Source organism: Meleagris gallopavo, chromosome 1 (genome assembly GCF_905368555.1).
Source record: "Meleagris gallopavo chromosome 1, MGAL_WU_HG_1.1, whole genome shotgun sequence".
Classification (NCBI taxonomy): domain Eukaryota; kingdom Metazoa; phylum Chordata; class Aves; order Galliformes; family Phasianidae; genus Meleagris; species Meleagris gallopavo.
Window position 1 is genome coordinate 113639091 of NC_139404.1, and position 24274 is coordinate 113663364.

A 24274-nucleotide genomic window follows, 5' to 3' on the forward strand; every position below is an offset into this window, starting at 1 on the left:
CCGGCCAGCTTTGGGAGGAACGCTCCTCCAGCCCCACAGTGGGGGTGGGCTGTGCTGGCACATGTGTGGTCAGCAGGTAGAGGGGAGAGAGCCTTCCCGTTGCTGGGGTACTGGGGAAACCACGGTGGGCAGCTGCACTCAGCAGAGCAAGGGCAGTGCTGCTGGCACATCCTAAAGAGATACTGGTGGCACACACATGCTCGGGCAACATCACAGTGTTCAGAGAGGTGAGGGACTCACCTCGAAGGGCTCTCAGCCGCTCCATCACAGCAGGATGTCTCCAGATAGACACAACGCTCTCTCTGGGTTCACTTCCTGCGCGTCCCACAAGCGGACTGAGCCACCGCTCCCACCGCTGCCACAGGGGTGAAAGCAACAACTGTGACATCACAGCAAGGAATGACACCTCACAGAGAATGACGTGCCCTGGGCTGGGGACCAGTTTTCAAATGGAACACGTAGAGGTACAATCTAAAGTGTGATCTCTATATTAAACAAGAGAAAATTAAAAATAAGTTTTGTTACTTTTTATATTATCTGATGCAATTTCTGAGGGCTGCTCTGAAAGTAATGCCCTCCAATGCATGGTGTTGGCCCATGATGTCAGAGGTGAATGTTGGTGGTGTGGCAGTAGGAGTTGAACTTTCCCACCAGTATTCCATGGTGTGTTATTGCCTTGTGACAGATGGCAGCAGAGGGATAGTCTGACACAATGGATCTGATGTGGAAGTGCAGATGAAGCAGAGATATGTCTCTGAACTCCTCCACGTGGAAGAAATGTCACCCACTGACATTCACCAATGCACACGGAGCATTGAAAAAGACCAAGCAGTGGATGTGAGCACAGTGAGGAGGTGGGCAACAGCAACAGCAACAGCAGGTCAGCTCCGCTGGTGCAGATTGTTACAAGTGCAGCACGGTGTGCAAACTCTTGTTCATTGCTGGTGAAAAGGCATAGCTCATAGTGTTGACAGTTTTGTAGCTGAGAATGTGAAGAGGTTTCAAGAGGGATTACAGCTTTATTGTGTGGAACAGTGTTTTCCAATTGGGTTGAAGCGGGATTTCTCTCCAAAAGTCTGGCAACCTGTATCTGGATGGCATAGATGCTGGCATTAAGGGGCTGCATGGCCCTGGGCAGCTGGGGGCAAGTCTGAGCCTTGCTGCCACTGGGCACATGCACTCACACAGACAGGTGTGCACATGTGCATGCATGCAGACACACACGCACACACATACACACATATGCAAGACAGCCTGCACTGATCAAATTCAGAGATGACCATGGTGACCAGCAGCTTATGAAGATACAACTACTCCCTTTTATCCATTTTTCCCTCTGTTTTTTCACTTTTCTTTCCCAAACAATCTTGATCCATCTCCTCTCCAACCTCTAGCTTCTCCTTCATTTTGTGTGCAACCTCAAGATGCTCTATTCTACACCTCAAGAAATGATTGGTTTGGTCAGGGGTGCCTTTATAGCCTTTCTCCAGCCCCTTGCATTGTCCCACAGTTGTGGGACTGGTCACCCAGCACAGCGAAGGGCCAGTTTCCCAGCCCATGGGCCTCTGATATGGTAAGGAGACTCACAAGAGCTGGTTGCACTTGAGTGCCATTTCACAGGGGCCTCCTAGAAGGAATCCAGCAGGGGGCCACAAAGTTAATAAAGGGCTTAGAGCACCTCACATAAGAAGAAAGGCTAAGTAACCTGGGTCTGGTCAGCCTGGGGAACAGAAGACTGAGGGGAGTTCTAGCCAAATTAAAGAGCTGAGCAACCAGAGCAATCACTAATCACCTGAAGTTTAAGAAGAAAAAGTGCTGAATTCTGAACGTGGGAAAGAGCAACCCTGGCTATACATACAGAGTGGAGGTTGAGTCATTTACTGAATTTTCTGGAAAGGAGGGAAAGGTATGGATGTACAGAGTAGTGGCACTATGTGTTCATATAGGTTATTGAGTTATAACAGACAGAGAGGGCAGTGTTCATACAGTTCTATGGTTCAAGTAGAAGAGTTAGTAGCTGTGTGCAGTGATCATTAAAGAAGCTGAGACTGAAGAGCCAGTGAGTGGCCTATAACTAGAGAGTAGTGTAACACCATCATTTTGGCCTGTTGCATATGCCGTATTCAATTAGGAGAACATAACCCCCTAAAAGACCAGCCTCTACATTTGAGAGATAATAATGGCCTATGGGCTTCGTAGCAAATAAACTAAATTGGTCCATTCCAAATCTCTGAGTTAAAACAGTACGTGTTAGTGAGCACTAGCAAAATATTAGGGTTAGCTCAGGTTCAGGCAGTCTGATGAGCAACAGGAGACCATACTTCTTAGGGTCTGAAACTGTGGTTTGGCTCACTGTCCAAACTCAAATCCATTCAGTCAGATACCAGAAACCAGTTTACTGCCAGGATGGTCCAAGAGTGGGCATAGTATGAAGGAATCTACTGTATTTTTCACATCCCATACCACCGTCAGGTGTTCTTAAATGTAATAATGGCCTCTTGAAATGAGCACTGAAACCCAAGAGTCAGGATGATCACAATGAGTGACTGATGCAGTAGTAAAGGTCAGGAGTCATTGGGGAATTAATGGGTCCCCATGACTCACTGCATTCTGCCCTAAAGCCCCATCTGTACTTCCTAGAAAAAGACAACCTGAAGATCCTGTAAATTCACTCCATTTTCCAGGTAACTTTCCAGCAGCATGGCAAGTACATCTGACCGTAAAGACTGCCTTCATCCCTCACACATGGGTGGCGGCTGATGCACATGGGAAAAACCATCATATCAATACCTCATGGGCAGTATGAATCAGTGCATCAATACCTGATGGATAAGTCTTCCAGAACCAGCTCATCTGGGTCCTGGAGTCCCTAGACAGGCCTTGCACAGCCTCCGCAACCTGAGGCAGCTTCTCACGGGCTCTGCAAGAGGTACACAGAAGCATGCATGGAGGCACAACCCAGGTAGGAAAAGGGATCCCTGGAAGCCCTGGCTGTGGTACTGCCCAAGTCCCATCAGCTTATGAAGTGTGAACAGAAACAAGCAGAGCTAATTTACTGGGATATGCTGAGGTAAAGACTAAAAGTGGGTAATTACATTTTTAGATTGTCTCCTGGTACATGTCATGCTCAGAGGCTGAGATTGCTGTCATGCATCTGCTTGGAAAAAAATGCAATGTGACACTTAGCCAATGTGAGAATCTGTGCTGTAATTTGCTCTTTTTTGTGTGTGTGTGCATTTGTTTTTCTTAGCATTTCCCAGTTCCTACTACTCAAGCTGCCTGTGTTTCTTTTTACTGTCAGATCATGCCTCCTCTCCCCTCCTCTCCCCTCCTCTCCCCTCCTCTCCCCGCCTCTCCCCGCCTTCTCCCCGCCTCTCCTCTCCTCTCCTCTCCTCTCCTCTCCTCTCCTCTCCTCTCCTCTCCTCTCCTCTCCTCTCCTCTCCTCTCCTCTCCTCTCCTCTCCTCTCCTCTCCTCTCCTCTCCTCTCCTCTCCTCTCCTCCCTCTCCCTCCCCTGCCCTCCTCTCCCCTCCCTCCCCTCCCCTCCTCTCTCTCCTCTCTCTCCTCCTCTCCCCTCCTCTCCCTCCCCTCTCCCTCCTCTCCCCTCCTCTCCCCTCCTCTCCTCTCCTCTCCTCTCCTCTCCTCTCCTCTCCTCTCCTCTCCTCTCCTCTCCTCTCCTCTCCTCTCCTCTCCTCTCCTCTCCTCTCCTCTCCTCCCCTCCCCTCTCTCTCTCCTCTCCTCTCCTCTCTCTCTCCCTCCCTCTCCCTCTCCCTCCCCTCCCCTCCCCTCCCCTCCTCCCCCCTCCTCTCCCCTCTCTCCTCCTCCTCCTCTTCCTCCTCTCTCCTTCTCCTCTCCTCTCCTCTCCTCTCCTCTCTCCCTCTTTCTCTCTCTTCTCTTCTCTTCTCTCTCTTCTCTTCTCTTCTCTTCTCTTCTCTTCTCTTCTCTTTTCTTCTCTTCTCTTCTCTTCTCTTCCTCTTCTCTTCTCTCTCTCTCTCTTCTCTTCTCTTCTCCTCTCCTCTTCTCCCCTCTTCTCTCCCCTCTTCTCTTCCTCTTCTCTTCCTCTTCTCTTCTCTTCTACCGCCCCCACCGTTGAAGACAAAACTCTCTTATTCTCTTCCATGTCTCGCTAGAAAAAGGAGAGTCTCAAGTTGTGACTGAGTAATTTTTGCCTCAAACGGACTTTAGAGGAAAAAAGAAAAGCTGCTTCCTCCCTGGCTCGCTCTGGCAGAGGCAAGCTACAAGTGTGACCAGAGCAACAGCAAAGGCAGAAGTGCCAGTACCTGTCTGTGGCCTTAGGCAGCCGGGAGAAATTGTCAATCATGATCTCTGCGTCACAGCGAGTGAGGATGACCACTGCTTGGCACAGGAAGGGTATAAACATGCTCTGCTGCGTGGAAGATGTGCAGCTGCGCAGAATGTAGAGGATCAGCAGCACCTGAATGAAGAAGGAGAGAAAGAACGACTTGCTGCATCCTTGACTCTGCAGGGCCTAACCACGGACATTCAGCACATGAACAGTGCCTGCTCCCTTGACATGCTGCCAAGGCCTAAGCCTAAATTTCATGCCAGCCACTGTGTCCAAGCCCTGGCTTTGCACTCAGGCTGTGATTCTTTAGCATAAGAGGCAAATGGCACAAGGTGTAGTGCAACCGAAAATCCAAGGCACATGAAAGAAATTCTCTTACGTCCCGACAGATGTCCTTCCCGTACATCAGCAGAAAAGTGATCATCCACTTCCCAGCTGCACGCACGCGCATTCCTTTGCCTTTCCGGAAGGTCTCCTTGATGGCCGTCATGAAGTCAACGGTGTGTTCCAGGGGGAAGTTTCTGCACACCATCTGCAGAGAAATGAGAAGCAGGAGAGATCTCATCACTGCACTGCGGCAGCTCTTCAAAACAGAAAGCAGTCTTGAGGGCATTCTTAGTTCAGTGGCTTGCTTATCATTCAGGCAGCAATTGCAATGCTCCTGCTGTCCACACCCTTCCATTCATATGTACAGTGGTTGAACCTTCTCTCAGCTTCTCCATCCATGCCGTTTGCTTACGTGCAAAGTCTACCTCCCAACAAACCACAGTCACACACACACACACGCACACACACACACATATCATGGAATCAGTTCCTTGCACTAGGCACCTGAAAGCCAGACGGCTCAGCGCCTCCTGCTACTTGCTGAGAAAAGTGGTCTCAGGGTGACAGCTCATTCTGGAAGTGATGGGAGAGGCTGGAGGGAGCAGAGGGATGTGCAGAAGCCTATGCACTGAGATCCTACCACTCTTTTTTGGGTCCACTTACCCTTGCAATTTTGGATGAGGTCTGGAGCTGAGAGATGGTGCTGCAGTCATTCAGCCCCTCACACAGGCTCCCAATGTCTCCCATCTCAATGACTCTGTTGGTCACCTTGGCTGGAAAGAGCACGGGGAGAAAAGGGAAGTCATGCTTCTGAAAACAGAACCTCTTTCCACAGAGGATAGACAGAGGACAGGGTGGGGACAAGAAGAGAGCTGTGCACAGTGCCTCTCCCTCCTGTAAACAGGGCCCAGCCCGTGGGGCTCTGGTAGTGCTGCGGAGGAGAGCACATGGCTGGTGCACATCTGCTCTACTCACCTTGGATTTGAAGAAGGGAGCTCAGGCAGGTGGCGGCCAACTGGCGGGATGTGGGCATGGGATCACATGTCAGAGGTGCCAGCAATCCCACCAAGGAGCCAAAATGCTCACAGGCATCTCCTCTCTGCAGGGGTGAGAGGCAGGAACAAAGCTGTAGGCAGCCCCAGCTCTCCCTAGCTTCTCTTGCCTGTGCCTTCCCCACGCAATGGGTGACACAGCATGCACAGCTGGGCGGAGCTCGCCTTCCAGCTCAGGAGCACCGGGGAGGGAGCCAGGGGCATGTGTTGGGGCTCTTTACTCACTTGAAGTTCTTCACAAGCAGCCAGCAGCTGGGAGCAGGTCTGCAGGGCCCTCTTGCGCTCCCACATACTGTCTGATGTCAGTGATCTCTGCAGGACCTGGGGCAGAGCATACGTCTCACTACGGACATCTTTTCTTTTCCTTCCTGCGACCTTTCTCCCTGTCCCTCCTTTCCCGACACTTTCCCTCAGAGCCTGCCCTGTGGCTCCACGCAGCCCCCCGCCTCACTGAGCAACAGCACTGCTGCCTGCTCTCTCTGCAGAAACTCCTGCGTCCTAATCCAGGAGCTTTTTCTCAGCTGTGGCCTGCCAGGGGCTGGCCCTGCCTTTTCCTATGCAGGGCCCATTTCTCTGCCCATTTCCGAGCTCGCAGTGAGCTGGCAGGTCAGCAGGAGATTTGTCTCCTTTTCATTGTCCTCTCAATCACCAGATCTCTGTCTCCGCTATCAGCAGGGACCATGCTTTCTCCCTTGCCCCACACATACTCACATGGACTATGTTCTGGAAGAAGCGGAGGGTGGGCTCTGTCTCGAGTAAAACTGCCATGAGCCGGCCCAGAGCTTTCAATGATGTTTGCTGAAGCTGAAAGCAGAAGAGGGGATTGAGATGTGGCATCATGGCTGCTGCCAGAGCATAGTGTGTGCTGAGGTAGGGTTCCGACTCAGAGGTGGCCGGGAAAGTTACGGCAGGTTACCTGCAGGTACTGTGCTGCTTGCTGTGACTTCTTGATCTTCAGCATCATCTCTGCTGAAGGGTACGTCACAATGTTTTTGCAGCACAGAGTCAACATTTCATGCATGTCCTTGCTTCCTAAAGAAGGCTTCAGCTTGCTGACAGGAAGAAAAAAGGAAGAAGAGAAAGTAGAAAGAGCCTTTACCAGTGCTCTCCAGACTGGTTCAGACAACATCTCAGTTTCTCCTAATGGACAGCTGCAAAGCCAACACCCCCAGCCCGTGCTGCTGAGCACTGTCTTTAGTTCCATTAGCACCTGCCTCCTCCCCGGCAGCAGTGAACCACCTGCCTCTCTGAAGAGAAGGAGACCCCAGGTCTCCCTTCTCTTCCCTACCAGGGTACAGAAGCACCAGGGCCTTTCTCCCTGCCCAGAACCTCAACTTTGCTGGGCACAACAGCCCAGCCATCTCTCTTGTAGATGTGGCTCCTCAACCTCTGCCCCCTCCAGGCCTTCAGCCAAATGGAGAACCACCATGCTGCCTTGTAACCCCAGAGGCTCCTTACCTCAACTGCTCCAGGGCCAGAACCACCTTGAGGGGCACTGGAGATACAGGGGTGCCCAAGTAGTACTTCTTCAGCAAGTCCTGCAAGTACCAGAGAGACACTGTCAAAGTGGATAAAGGGCATGTGAGAGCTCATCTGCCCAGCCCAGAGACAGACACAACTGCCACACACCGGCCCCATCACTCTCACATTTCCCTGCGAGGCACTGCAGGATGCAGCAGCTCCACAGCTGGTGGACCTAGCCCGCCACCCAGCCGCTGCCTGACAGCACCCAAAGTCCCCATCAGCTGGAGATGTGTGACTGAGGGAGACGTGTATGCCTACAGGGAAGTGAGCCTTGTGGCACAGCCCAGAACTCCGCTGCAGAGAGCCCTAGTCTCTAGGCACTCACCATCAGGATCTCCAGCAGCTTGCCCTTCAACGAGGTGTTAAAGCAAGCGGAGGCACCCACGGCATGGATGGCAGAGCTTAAGTCAGTGATGCTCTGCACCAGCACGAGCTTGTTCTGCAAGTCCTGAGGCCCAAGAGAGAAAAACATTCTTTGAACTGTGGGAAGGGCTGCAAGGGAGACACGTGGAGGCAATGCTAAGGGAAGGGCTTGGATCTTCATCTGGGCACAAACCGTTCCCCAAGGGACCTTTGGAAAGAGAAGGCCCATCTCAGCATCTCCCCACGTGAAGGGGCTGCAGCCGGGTGCTCAGACACCCTGGCACACTTTGAGCTCTCACCCGACAGCTGCAGCTGTACAGCAGCAGGATGTTGCCCACAATGTCTCTCTCCAGGCGGGCAAGCAGCTGTTCCTTGGAGGCTTGCAGTGCCAATCTGCCATGGGCGAGGATGAGAGCGCTGCGTGTGGCGTGAGCTCTCGTGCTGTTCAGCTCCATCTGTGAGGGGAGAAATGCCTTGAGACACTCGCTCAATGGCCCCCAGTGCCCAGTGATGCACCTGGGCTCCCAAGGCAGGAGCTGCTGTGAAAATAAGGCAGAAGAATGCCAAGATGGAAACCCATAACACTTTACCTTTTTGCGCCTGGAAATCCTTCCATTCCAGCCTTTGCACAGCCTGGACGCAAACATGGTGAGTGTGTCCAGGACTGTGTGGAAGTTCCTCTCAGCAGCATGGCTGAGAAGAGAGATCATTCCCTGCACAAAAGAACAAAGGGCAGTTGGCGCAGGCCTGAACCTACTGGCGCAGCCAGCCACAGTGGCCAGGCTGGTCCTCACTTGAGGGAAGCAACAGCAGAGAGGAGATTGAAAGGCCAGAGCAGGGCCAGGAGAAGCCCTCTGCCCCAGGGACAGAGCGGGGATGCTCGCAGGAGCTGGAGGAGAGGAGAGCTCACCTGGGCCTCAGATGGCTCCTCTGCGTTTGCTTCTTCCAGGTGCTGCAGCAGCTTCTCTTGGATGTAGAGGACTTCCTTACAAGCACCCAGAACTGTGCCCAGAGCCTTGTACAGGAAAGACTGCATGGGAAGGGAGGAATAAGTTGGGATGTGGTAGCAGCGTGACCTGCTGGGAGAGGGCCAGGTGGAAGGACCCACGCTCCCTGGGAGTTGCTGAGAGCAGCTGCAGGGCCGAGCTTTAGCCAGCCCCCAAGCAGTTTGCAGGCAAAGGCCCTCTGGGGGGAACGGGCTGGAGAAGCAGCGTGAGTAGGCCATGTGGGCAGAGCACCAGCCACAGCCACAGCCCCAGTTGGGCACCTGCAGCTGCACCGCTGGGTAGAGCCGAGGGAGACCTACCTTTTCTCCAGAGCTGCTGGGAGAGCTGCTCAGCTGCCGGCTTAGCTCGCAGCTCAGGGCCTTGGTCCAGGCCTCGTCCTCCATGGTGTCCAGCGACGCCCTCAGGAACTGTTGGAGAACAGGAAAAGCCAACGTTCCCTTGCCCTTTGCCTCTTCCCACATTCCCAAGTCGCCACAGCCCTCTGCGGATCAGCTTCTCCCAGCATTCCCTCCATTAAAGCCACCTGCCACTCTTTTCCTAGGACCCTCCTTGGGCTTGGGACAAAGAGGAAGAGGCAGCACCACAGAGGCACGCAGCCACTCCACAGCAGCATTTGAGAGGCTGTTCCTGTCCCATGGTGGCTCATATGGGAGCAGGGCTCCTTGAGGCAGGCAAGCACTTCTCTGCACTGTGTCTCCTCACAATGCTGTACCTTTAGCAGACGATGCTCCCACTCTGCAGAGTCCATGAAGCTCTCATCTTTCCCTGCACAGCAACAAGAAGCAAAAAAACCCTTGCTTGGGATCAAGGCACAAAAGAAGAGCTGCTGCAAACATTGCTTGGCCTGGGCACTTGGCACTGCCAAGCTGGGACCTGCACCCCCTCTACCATGACCTGTCCCTCCCACGAACACTGTCCCAGCAGGAGCACAGAACTGCTCCAAGACTGCTGTCTGAGGGGAAGTGAAGGGCCCATCCATGCCCTGGAATGGGCAGACCCCCGGGGTTAAGGTCCACAAGCACCAGTGCTGTCTCCCTGGAACGGGAACAGCAGCAGAGCAAGTGCTGGGCCACAGGCAACACTTCCCCTCTGCCACACTGCAGAGCTGCATTTTCACTCCCCTCCTTCCATGCCTCCCTCTCCACTAATACTTTACCTTCGAGGCAACGCAGCAGCACGGGGATCTCAGCAGCCCACATGGCCCCCACAGCTCTGTGGATCCTGCTGTGGAGGTTTTGGATGAGCAGCAAGGCAGCGGCTTGGAGTTCACTGCCTGCAAAAGGGCTCCCTGCCACCACCTGAGTGAGAGCAAGGAGAAGCAGGGTCATTTCTGCAGCAAGGGCGGTGGCTTCCTCCAGGAGGGAAGCAGCCTGGCTCTGCTCTGGAGGGCACGGAGCAGCCAGCAGCTTTGCCCATGGTGCTGTAAGCCCAGGTAGAGAACAGCATCCCCAGGGGTGAGGCGGGTGCTGGCACACCCGCCCATGCTGCTTCCTCCTTGAGGCTTGTGGCACTGGTCTCTGGAGCATCTACTCACCAGCAGACGTGCCAGGAGTATCTGGGGAGTCAGCAGTGGGCCTGCAGGGAGAAAGAAGTGCTGAGTGAGATGCAGACACGCCATGCCCGGCCATGTACACCTCTGCTGTACATTCTGGATGCTAACACAGGTCAACGGAGCTCACGGGGGGAGTTTCTGCTCCTACCTTGAAACATGGAGCTGAGGAAATGGGGATCCAGTTCTTCTATCTCCTGCACTGTCAGGTCCCCTCTCTCAGCCAAGGCTTGGACGCAGCGGGAGACTGGGATAAGCATGCCGGTGTACTGGGCTGGCACCACGTACAGCAGCAGCCGTGGCCACAGGAGCTGTGGGGAACAAGGCAGTTGAGCGTGTCAGCATTCCTACCTCCACACAGAGATGAAGAGGACTCTGAATTTCCCTGAGTCGTGTGTGTTTCAGAACACATTGGAGGAGAGACCTGGGGTGTTGGAAGGGGACAAGGAACATGTGGTGTGAATGCAAGGAGTGGCAGCAGGGCAGAGTGTGACTTACTTTGGTCATCCCTCTCATGGAGACATCCAGTGACTCCAGGATGTCCATACACAGCTCTTGGAGAGCGCCTTCTTCCTGGGCTTCCTGGGCAGAAACATCTCCAGCTGCCTGCACAACAGTGTTGTTGAAACACCGGTTACTCTCAGTCGTCAGGAGCCTCTCAGGAGGCTCAGGTGTGGCCTCACCGGTGCTTCTGTGCCAGCCTCTGAGCAGCATGGGTCTTCCAAAGGAAGATGCTGCCCACTGTCCTTACCCTTCTTCCTGTGGTGCGGCTGAACTCACTGAAGATGTGCCCCACCACATCCCAGGCTGAGCAGCTCCAGGTGTTAGAACTGAGCAGATCCTTGATGAAATGCAGAATGGCCTTCCTCACCTGCCAGGAGTCAATTGTGGATTTGATTTTCCTGCTCAGAAGGCCAAGGGAAGCCACCTGCTCATCGGGGCAGCCCTTTGGGCATGAGCAGAGACAACAAGAGCAGAGAAGAAGCCTTGGCTCCTGAGGTGAGGGCCAGGCCTTAGCACCAGGCTGTACACTTTCCATGCACAATACAGGGACCTGATGGCTCCACTCTACCTGCTCTCCCCACAGGAGCCATCGCAACCCTGTTGTCAATGCCCCAGCACCTCCCTGGGCACCCAAGCCCTGCTAGTGTTGGCATCAGCATCGCCACCCCAGCAGAGCTTTCCTTTCCCAGATCAGCTCACCTGGGTCCTGGGGTCACTGCACACACACTGCATAGCCTCCACAATCTGGGGCAGCTTCTCTGTGATTGCGGGCTCTGCAAGAGATGCACAGAAGCATGCATGGAGGCACAACCCAGGTGGCAAAAGGGATCCCCGGAAGTCCCGACCCGTGGTACTGACCATCAGAGCGAGCCAGAGCACCGAGGAGACCCAGGGCTGCCACGCATCCAGCCTCCCTCTCACCGCCCAGCTGCGACTGCAGAAACAGGACCATTTCCTCTGGGCAGAATCGGGCTGCAGGAAGGAAATCCCACACTGTGTTAGCAAGAAACTCGCGTTCATTCCTGAGGTTTGCGAGAGAGGTTTTGGACAGGGCACCACCAAGCATCACCAAGTCTCCTCTCCTTACCCTGCAGCATGATGCAGTGGGTCAGTTCTGCTCTGTCAGCCTCGCTGTGCTGTTTGGTGTCATCAGAGAGCTGTGGGAACAAGGTCCATTTGAGAAAATTGCATCAGCATTGAGGATGGAAAAGAAACTGCGCTGACAGCTCTCCTCTGCTTTAGCAACTCTCGGGATGAGGGCATGCAGACAAAACACAGCCCACCCCACAGCATCCCCAGGGCACACGGACAGCTCTGGAGCAGCCAGGGGCATGCAGAAGCTAGGTCTGAGCAGCCGTCAGAGGCTCGGAGCTTTGCAGTCCTTCTGATACTTAGCCAAGAGGAAAATTGCTGTGGATGCACGGATAGGCCCCCCTTACCTGGTAGAACACAGCTCTGGTGATGGCCAGAAACTTGTCCTTGGGGATGACCGATTGAACTCCCTCTAAGGCCTCCAGGAAGATACTGAGGCTCTGCAAGAGACCAGGAAAGGAAGAGAGGGCTGAAGCCACATCTAGCCACTTGGGAGAGGAGAAACTGATTCCCAGTGGTTTGTCCACTGGGAGAAGCTCCTGCACAGGTGTTCTGGTTTGTTCCCTCTTCCTAGTAGCACCAAAAGAGTCTCTGCTCTCAATCAATCCCTGTTTGGGCATCGTTTGCAGGCATTTCCCAACCAGCAGCCCTCTTCTCCCCCATCAGATACAACTGGACATAGTCCCCCCGGCTGTTAGCACACAGCTCCTCAAGCACTCAGAGTCCCACGGTGGTGGTGATGGTGAAGCCTCCCATTCCCAGGATGGGCCCTAGTGACTTCTGGCTTTCTTCTGGCTCCTGTCTGGGTTGTTCCTTCCTTCACTGAAGAACTCAGGAAGCCTCAGAGCTCCCTTAGTCACCTATTCCTTCGTCCTCCAAGGGCTCCCAGCCTTCTCCCTGCATCCTGCTGACCCCTCGTGGCACTTGCATGGGCTCTACACTGATCCCTGCACAGCATCTCACCTTGGTCACCATGCAGGTGTCTTGAACGTCTTGATACTGGTGCACAAGCCAGAGGACGTGCTCCCAGACGTGCTTTTGCTGCAGCTCCTCTTGCAGGAGGACAGTCAACATGGAAGCCACAGCCCCGAGGACAGCCTGTTTGTCCTGGAGAGGGATGGCAGAGGCCCAGCATCAAGGACTGAAGGTTTGCCCTTCCTATAGAGAGGGCTTTCTCTTTCCCTTTCCCTTCCCCATTCCCCCGTTTCCAGCAGGAGATGGGCTCGCTCTCCCTGGGCAGGCAGGTTTTCCCCACACCCTCATCCCCAGCTCTCCCTGCCACAGTGCTGTGACATGCGGCTGCTCCCTGGTAGAGAGATCCAGCCCTGAAAACAAATCCAGTTCAGGGCACTTTGCAGAGCCAGCCCCCTCCCTCTCATCACCCCTCTACTTTCAGCCTGCTGGGCACAGACAGAGCTGCTGACATGAATGTCCCCACCACCATCCTGGGCTGAGAATGCAGCAGTGCTCACCTTTTCCTCCTTGCAGTCCTGCCAGTTGCTCAGCACAGAGCAGAAGAGCTGGTAAAGATTCTTATAGATCTGCTCTTTCTCTGTGTCAGGCCAGGGGCATTGCTTTCCAGAGTACAAATGAACCTTGACTCCTTCCAACCATTGTTTCACAACTGAAAATAACAAAATAAAATGAAAAAAATAAACGGATAATTAATTAAAAAGAAAAAAAAAGAGAGAGAGAGAAAGAAAAGGGAGCCTGTGAGAGTCTGCAGCAGGGTGAGGTGCAAGGGCTGTCCTGAGCCCCCCTGCTCTGGGGCCAGCACTCACCAGCACAAGCAATGCGCAGGGTCCGGCCGCTCCTCACCTGGCCCACCACACTGCGCAGGCCAGCCAGCATCAGCCACACAAAGGAGATGCACTGTGGAGCTGCAGAGAGGAAGGAGAGGGGCACGGTCAGAGCCTCAGCAGGGAGGGAGGAGAGGCTGCAGCCCTGCATCCCCCAGCTCTACGCAGATCATGCGCAAGGGGAGAGATCCCTTCCCCCGGTTGTTACAGATGCCAGGAGGCTGAGGGCACTCTACCATATTTGCTGAAGAGTTTGCTCAGGGTGACGAGCACAAACTCCTTGGACATCTCCCGTGTGGCCTTCAGGTGGCCCTGGAGCTCGGCCATCACCAAGGAGAAGTGTGTCCGGGCCAGAGCCACCAGGACATTGCTGGCAGCCGTTCTCACGCTGTCCATCACGCCCTGAAAAAGAGTCACTGGTGACACACGGCACAGGAGACTGCTCGAGACCTTCCCTTGGAAAGGCTAAGCCACCACCATCCGCCAGCAGAACACCAGCGCGGGCAGGCGGCTCCCTTTGCCTTCAGGAGTGACCTCTCACCTGGGCTGCTGTCAGGTCCTGGGACACCTCTGCCAGCAGCCGGTTCACCACTCCGCACGGTGGGCGGCTGTCATCTTCCCACAGGACGTGCTCCAGCTCGCAGTACGCCTGCGCTCGGTCACCCTGGGGACAGAGATAGGTCACGTTTTGCTTTGCCCTTGTTCCTGGGGAGCCGCCCGCTGCCACCCATCGCTATGCCGATGTGCTGCCGGGGCCTGGCACTCATGGGAGGCCATGGCACTGGGCCAGGGCAAGGACTGATGATTGGACGTCCCCAGCTCACCTCCTGGTCTTGCAGGCGCTGCAGCAGCAAAGTCACGGCACAGACGGGGACAGGGCTTTCCACCCTGCCTCTCTCCCTGCGACGTGCACATCTGGGCATGCAGCCCACACAGGCAAAGAGACCTGGAAGGAAAGAGCAGAGCAGCTGTCGCTGGTGTTGCTTGGAGCCAGGGCCGAGCATCCGGCCAGCTTTGGGAGGAACGCTCCTCCAGCCCCACAGTGGGGGTGGGCTGTGCTGGCACATGTGTGGTCAGCAGGTAGAGGGGAGAGAGCCTTCCCGTTGCTGGGGTACTGGGGAAACCACGGTGGGCAGCTGCACTCAGCAGAGCAAGGGCAGTGCTGCTGGCACATCCTAAAGAGATACTGGTGGCACACACATGCTCGGGCAACATCACAGTGTTCAGAGAGGTGAGGGACTCACCTCGAAGGGCTCTCAGCCGCTCCATCACAGCAGGATGTTTCCAGATAGACACAACGCTCTCTCTGGGTTCACTTCCTGCGCGTCCCACAAGCGGACTGAGCCACCGCTCCCACCGCTGCCACAGGGGTGAAAGCAACAACTGTGACATCACAGCAAGGAATGACACCTCACAGAGAATGACGTGCCCTGGGCTGGGGACCAGTTTTCAAATGGAACACGTAGAGGTACAATCTAAAGTGTGATCTCTATATTAAACAAGAGAAAATTAAAAATAAGTTTTGTTACTTTTTATATTATCTGATGCAATTTCTGAGGGCTGCTCTGAAAGTAATGCCCTCCAGTGCATGGTGTTGGCCCATGATGTCAGAGGTGAATGTTGGTGGTGTGGCAGTAGGAGTTGAACTTTCCCACCAGTATTCCATGGTGTGTTATTACCTTGTGACAGATGGCAGCAGAGGGATAGTCTGACACAATGGATCTGATGTGGAAGTGCAGATGAAGCAGAGATATGTCTCTGAACTCCTCCACGTGGAAGAAATGTCACCCACTGACATTCACCAATGCACACGGAGCATTGAAAAAGACCAAGCAGTGGATGTGAGCACAGTGAGGAGGTGGGCAACAGCAACAGCAACAGCAGGTCAGCTCCGCTGGTGCAGATTGTTACAAGTGCAGCACGGTGTGCAAACTCTTGTTCATTGCTGGTGAAAAGGCATAGCTCATAGTGTTGACAGTTTTGTAGCTGAGAATGTGAAGAGGTTTCAAGAGGGATTACAGCTTTATTGTGTGGAACAGTGTTTTCCAATTGGGTTGAAGCGGGATTTCTCTCCAAAAGTCTGGCAACCTGTATCTGGATGGCATAGATGCTGGCATTAAGGGGCTGCATGGCCCTGGGCAGCTGGGGGCAAGTCTGAGCCTTGCTGCCACTGGGCACATGCACTCACACAGACAGGTGTGCACATGTGCATGCATGCAGACACACACGCACACACATACACGCATATGCAAGACAGCCTGCACTGATCAAATTCAGAGATGACCATGGTGACCAGCAGCTTATGAAGATACAACTACTCCCTTTTATCCATTTTTCCCTCTGTTTTTTCACTTTTCTTTCCCAAACAATCTTGATCCATCTCCTCTCCAACCTCTAGCTTCTCCTTCATTTTGTGTGCAACCTCAAGATGCTCTATTCTACACCTCAAGAAATGATTGGTTTGGTCAGGGGTGCCTTTATAGCCTTTCTCCAGCCCCTTGCATTGTCCCACAGTTGTGGGACTGGTCACCCAGCACAGCGAAGGGCCAGTTTCCCAGCCCATGGGCCTCTGATATGGTAAGGAGACTCACAAGAGCTGGTTGCACTTGAGTGCCATTTCACAGGGGCCTCCTAGAAGGAATCCAGCAGGGGGCCACAAAGTTAATAAAGGGCTTAGAGCACCTCACATAAGAAGAAAGGCTAAGTAACCTGGGTCTGGTCAGCCTGGGGAACAGAAGACTGAGGGGAGTTCTAGCCAAATTAAAGAGCTGAGCAATCAGAGCAATCACTAATCACCTGAAGTTTAAGAAGAAAAAGTGCTGAATTCTGAACATGGGAAAGAGCAACCCTGGCTATACATACAGAGTGGAGGATGAGACATTTACTGAATTTTCTGGAAAGGAGGGAAAGGTATGGATGTACAGAGTAGTGGCACTATGTGTTCATATAGGATATTGAGTTATAACAGAGAGAGAGGGCAGTGTTCATACAGTTCTATGGTTCAAGTAGAAGAGTTAGTAGCTGTGTGCAGTGATCATTAAAGAAGCTGAGACTGAAGAGCCAGTGAGTGGCCTATAACTAGAGAGTAGTGTAACACCATCATTTTGGCCTGTTGCATATGCCGTATTCAATTAGGAGAACATAACCTCCTAAAAGACCAGCCTCTACATTTGAGAGATAATAATGGCCTATGGGCTTCGTAGCAAATAAACTAAATTGGTCCATTCCAAATCTCTGAGTTAAAACAGTACATGTTAGTGAGCACTAGCAAAATATTAGGGTTAGCTCAGATTCAGGCAGTCTGATGAGCAACAGGAGACCATACTTCTTAGGGTCTGAAACTGTGGTTTGGCTCACTGTCCAAACTCAAATCCATTCAGTCAGATACCAGAAACCAGTTTACTGCCAGGATGGTCCAAGAGTGGGCATAGTATGAAGGAATCTACTGTATTTTTCACATCCCATACCACCGTCAGGTGTTCTTAAATGTAATAATGGCCTCTTGAAATGAGCACTGAAACCCAAGAGTCAGGATGATCACAATGAGTGACTGATGCAGTAGTAAAGGTCAGGAGTCATTGGGGAATTAATGGGTCCCCATGACTCACTGCATTCTGCCCTAAAGCCCCATCTGTACTTCCTAGAAAAAGACAACCTGAAGATCCTGTAAATTCACTCCATTTTCCAGGTAACTTTCCAGCAGCATGGCAAGTACATCTGACCGTAAAGACTGCCTTCATCCCTCACACATGGGTGGCGGCTGATGCACATGGGAAAAACCATCATATCAATACCTCATGGGCAGTATGAATCAGTGCATCAATACCTGATGGATAAGTCTTCCAGAACCAGCTCATCTGGGTCCTGGAGTCCCTAGACAGGCCTTGCACAGCCTCCGCAACCTGAGGCAGCTTCTCACGGGCTCTGCAAGAGGTACACAGAAGCATGCATGGAGGCACAACCCAGGTAGGAAAAGGAATCCCTGGAAGCCCTGGCTGTGGTACTGCCCAAGTCCCATCAGCTTATGAAGTGTGAACAGAAACAAGCAGAGCAAATTTACTGGGATATGCTGAGGTAAAGACTAAAAGTGGGTAATTACATTTTTAGATTGTCTCCTGGTATATGTCATGCTCAGAGGCTGATTGCTGTCATGCATCTGCTTGGAAAAAAATGCAATGTGACACTTAGCCAATGTGAGAATCTGTGCTGTAATTTGCTCTTTTTGTGTGTGTGTGTGCATTTGTTTTTCTTAGCATTTCCCAGTTCCTACTACTCAAGCTGCCTGTGTTTCTTTTTACTGTCAGATCATGCCTCCTCTCCCCTCCTCTCCCCTCCTCTCCCCTCCTCTCCTCTCCTCTCCCCGCCTCCCCCTCTCCCCTCCTCTCCCCTCCTCTCCCTCCTCTCCTCTCCTCTCTCTCCTCTCCTCTCCTCTCCTTCCTCCTCTCCTCTCCTCTCCTCCTCTCCTCCTCTCCTCCCTTCCCTCCTCTCCTCTCTCCTCTCCTCTCCTCTCCTCTCTCTTCCTCTCCTTCTCTCTTCTCTCTTCTCTTTTTCTCCCTCTTCTCTCTCTTCTCTCTCTCTCTCTTCTCTCCTTCTCTTCTCTCTCTTCTCTTCTCTTCTCTCTTCTCTTCTCTTCTCTTCTCTCTCTCTCTTCTCTTCTCTTCTCTTCTCTTCTCTTCTCTTCTCTTCTCTCTTCTCTTCTCTTCTCTTCTCTTCTCTTTCTCTCTTCTCTTCTCTTCTCTTCTCTCTCTTCTCTTCTCTTCTCTTCTCTTCTCTTCTCTTCTCCTCCCTCTTCTCTTCTCTTCTCTTCTCTTCTCTCTTCTCTTCTCTTCTCTTCTCTTCTCTCTTCTCTTCTCTTCTCTTCTCTTCTCTTCTCTTCTCTCTCTCTCTCTCTCCCTCTTCTCTTCCTTCTCTTCTCTTCTCTTCTCTTCTCTTCTCTTCTCTTCTCTTCTCTTCTCTTCTCTCTTCTCTTCTCTTCTCTTCTCTTCTCTTCTCTTCTCTTCTCTTCTCTTCTCTTCTCTTCTCTCCTCTTCTCTTCCTCTTCTCTTCTCTTCTACCGCCCCCACCGTTGAAGACAAAACTCTCTTATTCTCTTCCATGTCTCGCTAGAAAAAGGAGAGTCTCAAGTTGTGACTGAGTAATTTTTGCCTCAAACAGACTTTAGAGGAAAAAAGAAAAGCTGCTTCCTCCCTGGCTCGCTCTGGCAGAGGCAAGCTACAAGTGTGACCAGAGCAACAGCAAAGGCAGAAGTGCCAGTACCTGTCTGTGGCCTTAGGCAGCCGGGAGAAATTGTCAATCATGATCTCTGCGTCACAGCGAGTGAGGATGACCACTGCTTGGCACAGGAAGGGTATAAACATGCTCTGCTGCGTGGAAGATGTGCAGCTGCGCAGAATGTAGAGGATCAGCAGCATCTGAATGAAGAAGGAGAGAAAGAACGACTTGCTGCATCCTTGACTCTGCAGGGCCTAACCACGGACATTCAGCACATGAACAGTGCCTGCTCCCTTGACATGCTGCCAAGGCCTAAGCCTAAATTTCATGCCAGCCACTGTGTCCAAGCCCTGGCTTTGCACTCAGGCTGTGATTCTTTAGCATAAGAGGCAAATGGCACAAGGTGTAGTGCAACCGAAAATCCAAGGCACATGAAAGAAATTCTCTTACGTCCCGACAGATGTCCTTCCCGTACATCAGCAGAAAAGTGATCATCCACTTCCCAGCTGCACGCACGCGCATTCCTTTGCCTTTCCGGAAGGTCTCCTTGATGGCCGTCATGAAGTCAACGGTGTGTTCCAGGGGGAAGTTTCTGCACACCATCTGCAGAGAAATGAGAAGCAGGAGAGATCTCATCACTGCACTGCGGCAGCTCTTCAAAACAGAAAGCAGTCTTGAGGGCATTCTTAGTTCAGTGGCTTGCTTATCATTCAGGCAGCAATTGCAATGCTCCTGCTGTCCACACCCTTCCATTCATATGTACAGTGGTTGAACCTTCTCTCAGCTTCTCCATCCATGCCGTTTGCTTACGTGCAAAGTCTACCTCCCAACAAACCACAGTCACACACACACACACGCACACACACACACATATCATGGAATCAGTTCCTTGCACTAGGCACCTGAAAGCCAGGCAGCTCAGCGCCTCCTGCTACTTGCTGAGAAAAGTGGTCTCAGGGTGACAGCTCATTCTGGAAGTGATGGGAGAGGCTGGAGGGAGCAGAGGAATGTGCAGAAGCCTATGCACTGAGATCCTACCACTCTTTTTTGGGTCCACTTACCCTTGCAATTTTGGATGAGGTCTGGAGCTGAGAGATGGTGCTGCAGTCATTCAGCCCCTCACACAGGCTCCCAATGTCTCCCATCTCAATGACTCTGTTGGTCACCTTGGCTGGAAAGAGCACGGGGAGAAAAGGGAAGTCATGCTTCTGAAAACAGAACCTCTTTCCACAGAGGATAGACAGAGGACAGGGTGGGGACAAGAAGAGAGCTGTGCACGGTGCCTCTCCCTCCTGTAAACAGGGCCCAGCCCGTGGGGCTCTGGTAGTGCTGCGGAGGAGAGCACATGGCTGGTGCACATCTGCTCTACTCACCTTGGATTCGAAGAAGGGAGCTCAGGCAGGTGGCGGCCAACTGGCGGGATGTGGGCATGGGATCACATGTCAGAGGTGCCAGCAATCCCACCAAGGAGCCAAAATGCTCACAGGCATCTCCTCTCTGCAGGGGTGAGAGGCAGGAACAAAGCTGTAGGCAGCCCCAGCTCTCCCTAGCTTCTCTTGCCTGTGCCTTCCCCACGCAATGGGTGACACAGCATGCACAGCTGGGTGGAGCTCGCCTTCCAGCTCAGGAGCACCGGGGAGGGAGCCAGGGGCATGTGTTGGGGCTCTTTACTCACTTGAAGTTCTTCACAAGCAGCCAGCAGCTGGGAGCAGGTCTGCAGGGCCCTCTTGCGCTCCCACATACTGTCTGATGTCAGTGATCTCTGCAGGACCTGGGGCAGAGCATACGTCTCACTACGGACATCTTTTCTTTTCCTTCCTGCGACCTTTCTCCCTGTCCCTCCTTTCCCGACACTTTCCCTCAGAGCCTGCCCTGTGGCTCCACGCAGCCCCCCGCCTCACTGAGCAACAGCACTGCTGCCTGCTCTCTCTGCAGAAACTCCTGCGTCCTAATCCAGGAGCTTTTTCTCAGCTGTGGCCTGCCAGGGCTGGCCCTGCCTTTTCCTATGCAGGGCCCATTTCTCTGCCCATTTCCGAGCTCGCAGTGAGCTGGCAGGTCAGCAGGAGATTTGTCTCCTTTTCATTGTCCTCTCAATCACCAGATCTCTGTCTCCGCTATCAGCAGGGACCATGCTTTCTCCCTTGCCCCACACATACTCACATGGACTATGTTCTGGAAGAAGCGGAGGGTGGGCTCTGTCTCGAGTAAAACTGCCATGAGCCGGCCCAGAGCTTTCAATGATGTTTGCTGAAGCTGAAAGCAGAAGAGGGGATTGAGATGTGGCATCATGGCTGCTGCCAGAGCATAGTGTGTGCTGAGGTAGGGTTCCGACTCAGAGGTGGCCGGGAAAGTTACGGCAGGTTACCTGCAGGTACTGTGCTGCTTGCTGTGACTTCTTGATCTTCAGCATCATCTCTGCTGAAGGGTACGTCACAATGTTTTTGCAGCACAGAGTCAACATTTCATGCATGTCCTTGCTTCCTAAAGAAGGCTTCAGCTTGCTGACAGGAAGAAAAAAGGAAGAAGAGAAAGTAGAAAGAGCCTTTACCAGTGCTCTCCAGACTGGTTCAGACAACATCTCAGTTTCTCCTAATGGACAGCTGCAAAGCCAACACCCCCAGCCCGTGCTGCTGAGCACTGTCTTTAGTTCCATTAGCACCTGCCTCCTCCCCGGCAGCAGTGAACCACCTGCCTCTCTGAAGAGAAGGAGACCCCAGGTCTCCCTTCTCTTCCCTACCAGGGTACAGAAGCACCAGGGCCTTTCTCCCTGCCCAGAACCTCAACTTTGCTGGGCACAACAGCCCAGCCATCTCTCTTGTAGATGTGGCTCCTCAACCTCTGCCCCCTCCAGGCCTTCAGCCAAATGGAGAACCACCATGCTGCCTTGTAACCCCAGAGGCTCCTTACCTCAACTGCTCCAGGGCCAGAACCACCTTGAGGGGCACTGGAGATACAGGGGTGCCCAAGTAGTACTTCTTCAGCAAGTCCTGCAAGTACCAGAGAGACACTGTCAAAGTGGATAAAGGGCATGTGAGAGCTCATCTGCCCAGCCCAGAGACAGACACAACTGCCACACACCGGCCCCATCACTCTCACATTTCCCTGCGAGGCACTGCAGGATGCAGCAGCTCCACAGCTGGTGGACCTAGCCCGCCACCCAGCCGCTGCCTGACAGCACCCAAAGTCCCCATCAGCTGGAGATGTGTGACTGAGGGAGACGTGTATGCCTACAGGGAAGTGAGCCTTGTGGCACAGCCCAGAACTCCGCTGCAGAGAGCCCTAGTCTCTAGGCACTCACCATCAGGATCTCCAGCAGCTTGCCCTTCAACGAGGTGTTAAAGCAAGCGGAGGCACCCACGGCATGGATGGCAGAGCTTAAGTCAGTGATGCTCTGCACCAGCACGAGCTTGTTCTGCAAGTCCTGAGGCCCAAGAGAGAAAAACATTCTTTGAACTGTGGGAAGGGCTGCAAGGGAGACACGTGGAGGCAATGCTAAGGGAAGGGCTTGGATCTTCATCTGGGCACAAACCGTTCCCCAAGGGACCTTTGGAAAGAGAAGGCCCATCTCAGCATCTCCCCACGTGAAGGGCTGCAGCTGGGTGCTCTGACACCCTGGCACACTTTGAGCTCTCACCCGACAGCTGCAGCTGTACAGCAGCAGGATGTTGCCCACAATGTCTCTCTCCAGGCGGGCAAGCAGCTGTTCCTTGGAGGCTTGCAGTGCCAATCTGCCATGGGCGAGGATGAGAGCGCTGCGTGTGGCGTGAGCTCTCGTGCTGTTCAGCTCCATCTGTGAGGGGAGAAATGCCTTGAGACACTCGCTCAATGGCCCCCAGTGCCCAGTGATGCACCTGGGCTCCCAAGGCAGGAGCTGCTGTGAAAATAAGGCAGAAGAATGCCAAGATGGAAACCCATAACACTTTACCTTTTTGCGCCTGGAAATCCTTCCATTCCAGCCTTTGCACAGCCTGGACGCAAACATGGTGAGTGTGTCCAGGACTGTGTGGAAGTTCCTCTCAGCAGCATGGCTGAGAAGAGAGATCATTCCCTGCACAAAAGAACAAAGGGCAGTTGGCGCAGGCCTGAACCTACTGGCGCAGCCAGCCACAGTGGCCAGGCTGGTCCTCACTTGAGGGAAGCAACAGCAGAGAGGAGATTGAAAGGCCCAGAGCAGGGCCAGGAGAAGCCCTCTGCCCCAGGGACAGAGCGGGGATGCTCGCAGGAGCTGGAGGAGAGGAGAGCTCACCTGGGCCTCAGATGGCTCCTCTGCGTTTGCTTCTTCCAGGTGCTGCAGCAGCTTCTCTTGGACGTAGAGGACTTCCTTACAAGCACCCAGAACTGTGCCCAGAGCCTTGTACAGGAAAGACTGCATGGGAAGGGAGGAATAAGTTGGGATGTGGTAGCAGCGTGACCTGCTGGGAGAGGGCCAGGTGGAAGGACCCACGCTCCCTGGGAGTTGCTGAGAGCAGCTGCAGGGCCGAGCTTTAGCCAGCCCCCAAGCAGTTTGCAGGCAAAGGCCCTCTGGGGGGAACGGGCTGGAGAAGCAGCGTGAGTAGGCCATGTGGGCAGAGCACCAGCCACAGCCACAGCCCCAGTTGGGCACCTGCAGCTGCACCGCTGGGTAGAGCCGAGGGAGACCTACCTTTTCTCCAGAGCTGCTGGGAGAGCTGCTCAGCTGCCGGCTTAGCTCGCAGCTCAGGGCCTTGGTCCAGGCCTCGTCCTCCATGGTGTCCAGCGACGCCCTCAGGAACTGTTGGAGAACAGGAAAAGCCAACGTTCCCTTGCCCTTTGCCTCTTCCCACATTCCCAAGTCGCCACAGCCCTCTGCGGATCAGCTTCTCCCAGCATTCCCTCCATTAAAGCCACCTGCCACTCTTTTCCTAGGACCCCCCTTGGGCTTAGGACAAAGAGGAAGAGGCAGCACCACAGAGGCACGCAGCCACTCCACAGCAGCATTTGAGAGGCTGTTCCTGTCCCATGGTGGCTCATATGGGAGCAGGGCTCCTTGTGGCAGGCAAGCACTTCTCTGCACTGTGTCTCCTCACAATGCTGTACCTTTAGCAGATGATGCTCCCACTCTGCAGAGTCCATGAAGCTCTCATCTTTCCCTGCACAGCAACAAGAAGCAAAAAAACCCTTGCTTGGGATCAAGGCACAAAAGAAGAGCTGCTGCAAACATTGCTTGGCCTGGGCACTTGGCACTGCCAAGCTGGGACCTGCACCCCCTCTACCATGACCTGTCCCTCCCACGAACACTGTCCCAGCAGGAGCACAGAACTGCTCCAAGACTGCTGTCTGAGGGGAAGTGAAGGGCCCATCCATGCCCTGGAATGGGCAGACCCCCGGGGTTAAGGTCCACAAGCACCAGTGCTGTCTCCCTGGAACGGGAACAGCAGCAGAGCAAGTGCTGGGCCACAGGCAACACTTCCCCTCTGCCACACTGCAGAGCTGCATTTTCACTCCCCTCCTTCCATGCCTCCCTCTCCACTAATACTTTACCTTCGAGGCAACGCAGCAGCACGGGGATCTCAGCAGCCCACAT

The 24274-nt window shown here is 53.6% G+C and overlaps 2 protein-coding genes across 2 annotated transcripts; both read right to left on the minus strand.

Moving 5' to 3' along the window:
- Positions 1-4019: 4019 nt before the first annotated feature.
- LOC146545578 (maestro heat-like repeat-containing protein family member 2B) lies at positions 4020-14525 on the minus strand. Its single transcript, XM_085210346.1, has 30 exons — positions 14346-14525; positions 14063-14185; positions 13758-13923; positions 13504-13602; positions 13195-13346; positions 12686-12829; positions 12070-12162; positions 11718-11787; positions 11489-11602; positions 11330-11403; positions 10878-10997; positions 10625-10732; positions 10278-10437; positions 10112-10152; positions 9734-9875; positions 9290-9342; positions 8877-8984; positions 8481-8600; positions 8161-8283; positions 7870-8025; positions 7533-7655; positions 7142-7221; positions 6600-6735; positions 6395-6487; positions 5909-5995; positions 5607-5730; positions 5295-5404; positions 4684-4836; positions 4279-4433; positions 4020-4124 (listed from the first exon to the last, which is right to left on the minus strand). Exons 1-30 carry the CDS (start codon positions 14523-14525, stop codon positions 4073-4075), a joined length of 3459 nt encoding a protein of 1152 aa, XP_085066472.1. The 3' UTR covers positions 4020-4072.
- A 903-nt stretch (positions 14526-15428) lies between these two features.
- On the minus strand, positions 15429-24274 carry LOC104914790 (maestro heat-like repeat-containing protein family member 2B). The gene is made up of 16 exons (XM_085223556.1): positions 24232-24274; positions 23788-23840; positions 23375-23482; positions 22979-23098; positions 22658-22780; positions 22342-22522; positions 22031-22197; positions 21640-21719; positions 21098-21233; positions 20893-20985; positions 20408-20494; positions 20106-20229; positions 19794-19903; positions 19183-19335; positions 18778-18932; positions 15429-15507 (listed from the first exon to the last, which is right to left on the minus strand). The coding sequence occupies exons 1-16, from the start codon at positions 24272-24274 to the stop codon at positions 15429-15431; spliced, it is 1812 nt and encodes a 603-aa protein (XP_085079682.1).

Bases quoted from the DNA above. Each gene is read 5' to 3' on its own strand.
- LOC146545578 (XM_085210346.1), bottom strand. From the start codon at position 14,525: ATGCTCGGCCCTGGCTCCAAGCAACACCAGCGACAGCTGCTCTGCTCT. The intron at 7,656-7,869 runs GTGAGAGCTCAA...CTTGGGCCTCAG, and splicing joins TGTACAGCTGCAGCTGTCGG to GACTTGCAGAACAAGCTCGT. The intron at 4,837-5,294 runs GTAAGTGGACCC...ATTTCTCTGCAG, and splicing joins CCTCATCCAAAATTGCAAGG to ATGGTGTGCAGAAACTTCCC.
- LOC104914790 (XM_085223556.1), bottom strand. From the start codon at position 24,274: ATGTGGGCTGCTGAGATCCCCGTGCTGCTGCGTTGCCTCGAAG. The intron at 23,841-24,231 runs GTAAAGTATTAG...GTTGCTGTGCAG, and splicing joins GCTGCTGCGTTGCCTCGAAG to GGAAAGATGAGAGCTTCATG. The intron at 22,198-22,341 runs GTCAGAGCACCC...TCTCCCTTGCAG, and splicing joins AGCTCAAAGTGTGCCAGGGT to CCCTTCCCACAGTTCAAAGA.